The sequence below is a fragment of the Uloborus diversus genome, chromosome 5 (genome assembly GCF_026930045.1).
Source record: "Uloborus diversus isolate 005 chromosome 5, Udiv.v.3.1, whole genome shotgun sequence".
NCBI classification, from domain to species: Eukaryota; Metazoa; Arthropoda; class Arachnida; order Araneae; family Uloboridae; genus Uloborus; species Uloborus diversus.
Window position 1 is genome coordinate 146,327,558 of NC_072735.1, and position 8,509 is coordinate 146,336,066.

The following is an 8,509-nucleotide window of genomic DNA, read 5'->3' on the forward strand; positions in this document are numbered from 1 at the left end:
GAATTTAACTAGAAACTCCCTTAATTGTAAATACTTTACTATTATTTTTATTTTATTAAAATATCATTATTATATTCTTTTATTATTATTATTTATTGGGGGGGGGGGGATGCGGCACTTGTCAATATCGCCTAGGGCGGCAGAACTACTAGAGCCGGTCCTGTGCTTACATTATATCATTTGGAAAAATTCGGAGTTCCATTCGACAAATAGAAAATTTTCTCTACCGAAAAATTTACGTTCGTAAACGCCACTGGATATGAAATCGGTCAATCTAAAATATTACATAATTGCTAGTTGTGCAAACGTTTTTATTTTCTGGAGGGTGGGGGGGGGGGGGCGGATAATAAGGAGTACCACAGTAACTAATGACCGCTATGAACCTGGTGTTCCCAGCAATGAAAACCTCAGGAGCTTTTCCCCACATTTCAATTTATCGCGGAAAACACATAGCATGCAGCAGAGGTAGACAATTGAGCAGCTTTCCCTACAATCCTACTAATTATGAACCTGGTTTGAACCAGTTTTCAGAGGCAATTTGAATTTATCACTGAGTACAGTTTGCAAGTTTCACCTTAGCGCCTATAAAAGCACTCAATAATCAACATATTTTAAAACTCTGACAAACATATTTACATAGTGAACAACTAATTTATAAAAATGTATTACAACGAAAACCGTTAAAACGGAAGGCTTAAAAGTAAATAACCAACTGTCGGTGAGGGAGTTTAACACAAATAGCCACATCATTTTTTAAACTTCGCCTTTTAGAGCTATAACTGGTCAATTGTCAAATGACTGTACAAGCATACAAATATAAACACTAGATTTTGTACTATATAGGGATGTTTGAACATTATGTACAAACCTTGTTTCGAGTTAATAGACACATAGAGCTTCTTATTAAAATTTCATATTGAAAATGAATCAACAAAAGTAATCAAACACTAAACAAGACAATTATTGCAACATCAGAAACGGTTTAAAATAGCACATAAAAATACTTTCACTTCATATACTTCATTACAATAATATAGTAGCAAAAGAAAAAAAGAAGTAAGGATTACTGGTTTTACGCAAGGTTTCTCAAACTCTTCAGGTCATGTTCACTGGGACACTTGACTTCGTTATTGTCTCTCCCGAGATTTTAAACTACTGGTTTCAGCCCTTTTGTCAGATCTCAAATAGGTTACCCCTGTGGGACATTAAGCTAGAACATTGCCCCCTTTGAGACACTGAACTACGCTATTATTCCCCCATTTTAAACAGAATGCATTGCTTTTGTTTAAAACAATAAGAAAATTTATCTTCATTTGTGGCCCTAAACGACGTTATTATCTTTTTGAGGGACTAAATTGCATTATTAGCCCTCTTTGAGACTCTTAATTACAGTATGAGCCCTCTTTGAGACACTAAATTACAATATTAGCCCTCTTTGAGACACTACATAACGTTATTAGCCCTTTTTAAGACGCTAAATTACATTATGAGCCCTCTTTGAGACGCTAAATTACAATATTAGCCTTTTTGAGACACTAAATTACATTAAAGCCTTCTTTGAGACACTAGACTAAATTACCTCCCCCTTCGAGATACTAAACTACGTGATCGCCTTCTCAAAAGTAATTACACCTGTCTCAGAAACTCAGTTCCATCTTTAACTTTACAGTTTGAGATTTAAAAAAAAAAAAAAAAAAACTTTTTGTGTTTTTCTCTTTCAATGATAACATAGCACATTTATCTATATGAAGGATATACTTCTTTTTATTGCCCCTTTTAGGAACTATAAGTTGGTTATAGACTGTTTAGGAATCAAAGTAATAACACACATTGTGATATTCACAATAAGGGAAATACTGCGCAGTATACAGATAAAACGATTTTGCTACAAATAAACAGTTAAAAATAAATCAAACCGAAAATAGTTATTTGACACAGCACTACCTGATTTGCACGAACCCTGCTATCAAAACGACGCCAAGATATTATCACGAAGGTGAAACTACTCAAGCAGTTCATTAAATTTGGCAAATAGAAGTGGAAAAGTGTTAATGGTTGCTCTTCGCTAGGCTTGTTTAAACATGATTTGGCGATTTATCCGGGGGTTCGTGAAAATCAAGTAATACCTTTGACCCGATTGACCATGCTGTTCCCTCATGCGTGTTTCTTTGAAAATGTACGTGAGCAAGGATGAAAAATAAGTTATTATTGTTGTTATTATTACTATTATGGTTATTATTCGCAATCTGAGGAACGTAAATGATATGCATTTAATTTGCTTATTGTTGAATTGTTTAAAATGGATTTTTCAAACGACATAGAAAATAGCGCCTTTTGTTGCAATTCTATAAAATATACATAAGTAGAAGTATTGCTTTTGTGCAGTACATTCAGTAACTAGAACACATGTTTAAAAGCACCAAACAGTTGCCTTTTCACACAATTTTCGTAGATGATTTATGATTACTTAAAACACACAACATTATTCTTGTCAATTGTCTTGTCTTAGTATCAAAGTTAACACCTGAATAAATAAAATAATTCACATGGAAAATTAGGTATAAGACTTGGAATTTTTTTTCTGTTTTTACGCTCTATAGCGGGAATGCATCAATTGATATTTAAAGTTATTAATTTAGATTTGTTAATAGCATAAATTGTGATTAGTCAGCACTTGAATAAAAACTTGAATAAAGTACGGATACTAAAATTATTTAGCTGTGTTTGAAAAAAAAAAAAAAAAACTTTATCCAAAATAATTTTTAGTAAACCTGAAAACTGAGAAAGTTTTAGATGTAGAGTATTAACATAGGAATCAATGCATTAAATCGCTTTTAAAATATAAATTAAACTTACAATGTAAAGATTTTCGACCTGAATAAAAAGTGATTCCAGAACAATAATTATTTTGTTCTATTGACTGATAATTTCAGGAGAGAAAGCAAAAGCACAGACGACATTACGCAGAAATGCAATCCTGCAGCATGCAAGTTAGTGGAAAAGTTTGACAATTTTGCAGTATTTGGTCAAGGTACATTTTCTAAATATCACCCTTTGAAACTACATTTAACTCTATAAGAGTTTTTACAAATCTACACTTTTATTGAATATTCATCTGTTATTATTAGAGCCCGGATTATATGCACAGTAAAATAATTAAAATATGCATAAAAATAAATACTAAAAATTTCTAATATACACACTGATTTTTTTTTTTTTTGTTCATGCAAGTAAAAGTTTTCTGAACATTTGAATAAAAACACGAAGGTCCTTTCTATTTGTGCATGTTTTTATTTTTGGCGATCCAATGCACAAAAAGTAGTATGCGCATTAACAGTATGCAAAAAAAAAAAAAAAAAAAAAAAAAAAAATAATAATAATAAATAAATAAATAAAAATAAAATCGGACGGCCCGAGAAAAACGCGCAGGTCGCCTGATCATTTGTACTTCATGAAGAACAAAATAGTTTTTTGTGCCTTTCTCAAATGGAGGGGGGGGGGGGACGAAAAATTATATAAGTTAATAAAAAACGCACTGATGTGAAGTTATTTTGAGGATGTAGTTTTAATGCAGTGCATATTTTTTTTTTCGTCAAAAAAAGCAAAAATATGCAATTGTTTTTGCACATACTGCCATTTGCATATGATCCGGGCTCTCGTTTTCATTATTGTGGTAGAAAGTTCCCTGACAAATGTCTCATTTAGACAAACTACTTAGCAGCTCAAAGTAAATGCGTTCTTTTTTAAGTTAACCAATAAATAATAATTAATTAAGGAAGCAAAAAGTAAAATTGTACTTTCATCCCCTCACCTCAAAAGAAAAAAAAAGGAAAAAACCAAGAAATTTTAATTAATATGCCATCTGTGCTTTTAATGTTCTCTTTCACTGTTTTGCCCTCCATAATACATGAAAATTTCAAAATTTCTACAATGTCCTTTTTGTACATGCTTTTTACATCCTTTGATGGTGGTGATGATGACTGTGATGATTATGATTATGATGGTGATGATGAAAGCGATCAGGTAAGCGGTTTGGACTTGGCCCCAAGTTCTTAATAACAATCTTTTGTCTGTTTCCATTTGTCGGAGGAATAATGCATTTAAAGTTCGGGCTTGGCTCAGACTTGCTCTTGAAGATATTGACGTGGGGAAGCACCGTAGTCGCATCTTTGAAAGACGGATGGTCTGGTTTAGGACACGACGTCGTTTGACGATTCTTGTCGAGGACTGCCGGGTTGGCAACGTTCGGTTTGGAACGTTGCATTGGCGAATCGGGCTCGTGCACGCGCTTTCTGCTGCATTTCGACAAGTCCAAAACACCACAGTCGCCTCCTCCGTTGATCACGGGAGACGTGCTGCTGCTGCTCATTCGAGAGGACACACCATTGCATTTCGCAGAAACTGGTTTCGTTTCCGATGTTAGATGGCATAGGTTTTGCAGCGACACAACAGGTTGGCGGTCCAATTCGGGTGTCTTCGGAACAGAGTCTGGCGAGCCCAAATCGTCGTCACCACACAACGATCTCGCTTCGGCACGACTGCTGCTGTCGCTACCCCTTCCGCTGTCAACTTCAATATCATCAACGACATCGATCTCTTCATCTTCCGGATCCTCTTCTTTGGAATTCTCCTTGGAATGGATGTCCGGAAGTTTGCCGTTGGAGCTGTCAGAGTCCTCTTTGGACACGACATCAGGCTCAGCAATCACCAAAGGTCCTTCAAATAGATCGTTATCAAGATCCATTTTGTCGTCATCGTATGTGCTCTTAGTTTCTTCTGATGTTACAGTTTCATTCACCGTGGCTTTTGACGAAGCTGATTCTTCTACCTTTTTCTCAACCAATGGAGGTTCAGGAACAGCCTTCCGTTCAGTTATTTTTGATTCTGAGGGGACGGATATCACTAGAGGAGCCACACTCTTAATAGAAGCGGATTTCAGTTGCGCAACCTTTGATTCTAACTTATCCAAGGAGCTTCGGGATGATCTCGACTTTTTTGAGGAGGATTTCTTGTAAGATGAAGTTTCTTTGGGGGACATTTGTCGCAAGCAGTATTCCAGTTTGGAGCCGCTGGAAAAGCGAGGGGGAGACAGCTTAAGGGGTGGAACACGAGGTGGCAGCAGGTGGGATGAGATTCTAAATGGCGGTAGCGTATTTGGAGGAGATTTCTTTATAGAAATGCCTGTATAGAGTCCATGCGTGACAGTACCAGTTGACGACGTAGTACTGGAAGTTGGCTCAGAAGCAGATGTTTTGGTGAGGGGAGCAACAGTCATCACAGCAGGTTTGTTCTCGGAACTTGAACTTTTATGCAAGGAACTGGGAGGAAATTTAAACACATTTGATTTAGAGTCTTTCTTTGAGGAGACATGTACAGTTTCTGGTGGTTCGAAAGTGTCTTTTTTACCCACTTTTTCCTCAGGAGGTGGTTGCCTATTCGGAGATTTTTCTGTAAGTTCTTGTTCTACTTTCGGTTTTGGCTCACGTTTAGGATCTTCTACAACGATATCCATTCCATTGTCTGTAGCACTAGCGCCATCTTCTTTCTTCACGTCGGGCAAGATTTCCGGAGGTGCTTGTTGCATGGGTATATCTGCCGAGCTCTCCTTTTCCACTTCAGGCTTAACTTCATTTAACCCTTGTATCTTATCATCTTCTGCAATTTCTTGCTTTATCGGCCTACTTTCCGTTTCTATAACTCGAGGAGGCCTCTCCATGATTCTGTACTTAAAACGCATCGGTCCTTTCTGAAATTTAAAGAAAGAGTACTTAAGGAAAGATTTTCATTGATGATAGACGTATATCAACTTTCAAAATATTTCAATACTTTAACTTTGATGAAATAATCGCAAAGCACTAATTGAATTAAGAAAGAGTTGAATATGTTATTTCTTAAAAGCTGTTGAACGAAACTTTAGTTTGAAACAGAGATCTTTTTTTCTACTATTTAAATGTAGATAATACATTTTTGAACTGGCACAATTATAAAAAAAAAAGTAATAAAATAAAATTAATGTACAGATAATGGAAACACAGAAAAACTAAAAATAATCTAAATCCATCACTGAAATCACAGCGAAGTCCACAGTAGCAATTTTGCATTGCAATACAAAACTTTGTCGGCATGATTTGCTTTTCATGTACTTGAAAAAGAAATGTCGACAGTATTCTTACGAACCCAAATCCTATTAGCTATCGAGAAAATTACAGCTCTTTAGAAAGCTCAGTTTAATTGTTAGATCATAAAATCGTCCGCCTTTTTTCGTGTAGAAATTCTTTTTGAAATACAACTAGGCATTATAATTCTTGAAGTAACTTTCAAAATCTACCAAGAAAATTAATTTTATGGTAACATGACAAGGTAAAATTTAAAAAAGTAACTTTCTAAGAATTGTAAAGAACAACGTACACCATAATGAAGTCTATAATGTTATTACTTGTATAAAATGTTATAGAATCGTAAAATAGCAAACTTCTGAAATATAATTCTTAATGAAAAGTAGACTAAACGTTCGTACCCTCTGCCACAGAAAGATGTAAGCAACATCCATCAAAGTATATTCATCTAAAACAGACTCTTTGTCGTACCTCAAGTCAATCTAAAAAAAAGAAGACAAAAAGTTCAGTTTACGAAATAAACATTTAAAATTCCTTCTTTTTTATGTAAATGGGCTTGAAATTCAAACATAACCAAGCAGTTGCGTACATAAAATTAGTAGCTTATTTCATCTACATAAATACATTTTTCTACTACACAACAACATTAAAACATTAAAGCAGAATACAAAAGGTCATTTTCAATGTAGAAGTACACAATTACTTCACATTTCTATCTATCCCGCCACATGCATTTATTTTCCTTTAGTCAACTTGGCAGACTATTTAAATCAGTTGTACGCAAATAAAATGTCTTTTAAAAGCCACATTTATTTTTCTAAAATTAAAACTTATTAAGGAAAGTTCATCATTTAGGAAGCCTTACAACTTTTAAAAATATAAAAGAATTAATACTGCTGCTTCTGTTTAATTTTCCAGTATTTTTTTCTTCAAATTATGTAACTTCTTTCTTTTGGAAAAAATGATGTTACAGTATAAAAGCGGAACAAGAAAGGTTATTTCCAATAGTAAAGTGCATAATTACTTTAATTTCTTGTTGACTGTACCAACTGGAATTTATATCCCATCATAGCCAGTCACAGAAGCCTACTTAATTCTTTGAAGTTAATATCCCGCCACAACCACAGAAACCTACTTAATTCTCTGTAAATCATACTGCAATAAATGGTGAAACTACCCTCAAGGAGATTAGGGTCTTCCCGAGCAACCTATTTAAAACAATCATCTTTCCTTCATTTACGTGTATGCAAGCTCCAATAAATAAACGATGGGTAAAAAAATTACCCCTCAGCTTTTTCTTCCTGTTAACAATTTTGAAGTATAAAAGGTCATTTCCAATAGCAAAATGCATATTTACTTCACATTTCTGTTGACCACACCATATGGAATTAACATTCCTTTATATAAGAGCGCCATATTTAGCTCTCTGAAGTTAATATCCCTTCACAGCCACAGAAGCCCTTAGATCTCAATGGTCTAAGCAGAAGCCTACTTAAATCTTTGTAGATGGGTGAATCATCCTACAATGAATGACTAAACCACCCACAAGGAGATTAACGCCTTCCCGATCCAATTGGCGAAGGGGACCGATAATCTCCCATACAAGACTCTCTAAGCAGGAACACAAAGGGAGCAACCTATTTAAACCAATCATCCCTCCTTCATTTACCTGTGTGCAAGCCCCAATGAATAAACGACGTGTGAAAAACATTATCCCCGCGGCTTTTTCTTCCTGTTTCCGAGAGGGGTGGGGAGGCAGGTGGTAACCCACAAGGGGGCGTGACGACCTCTGTGGCATCCATCAACAGGTTGGTTTTGAGGGTCGATGGGGGCACAAGTGACTTTCGACTTCTGTCAACGCACGTTTCCCCAGACCTGGCTTTGCTGGAGATTTTTATTTTTTTGTTTTTTTCTTCATCTCTTTCTTCCGTTTTGTCGCACAATATCTATAATGAGTTTTTACAAGAGAAGGTAAAGAAGGAAACACCATTTTTTTTCTTCCATTTTGAGTCATTTATTAAATACATTCGGTAAAAAGCTAGACGGAGCTTCCAATTAAAGGATCGTTTAAAAAAATTGATGAATATTTTCCTCCTAAAATGAGGCTTAGAGATCATTTTTTATCAATGGATGATTCCCATATTACTTTACAAAGACATTAAGACTAATATGACTGCAAAACATAGCTCAACGCGAATAAAATTATAACCACTAGTACATATTCAAAAACAAATTCTTTTCGTTGATTTCAATTAAAGAATAAGTCTGTTTTTGTTCTTCAATTTTGTCTTCTACTTCATACTTATTTTTGATCTTATCTATTTCAATTGGATAAGGTGTCTTGGAAGTTACCACATACCAGGTCCAAAGGCGGGCCTAGTCAGTTATGTCGC

At 35.1% G+C, this 8,509-nt stretch overlaps 1 protein-coding gene across 1 annotated transcript in view; it reads right to left on the reverse strand.

Moving 5' to 3' along the window:
• Positions 1 to 3,223: 3,223 nt before the first annotated feature.
• LOC129223397 (polycomb group protein Psc-like) overlaps positions 3,224 to 8,509 on the reverse strand; it is a 75,306-nt gene continuing 70,020 nt past the window's right edge. Inside the window, exons 8-9 of the mRNA XM_054857992.1 lie at positions 6,518 to 6,598; positions 3,224 to 5,746 (exon numbers count right to left, since the gene is read on the reverse strand). Of these exons, the coding sequence (XP_054713967.1) occupies positions 3,953 to 5,746; positions 6,518 to 6,598 (1,875 nt within the window). The 3' untranslated portion in view covers positions 3,224 to 3,952. The remainder of the gene's footprint in view (positions 5,747 to 6,517; positions 6,599 to 8,509) is intronic.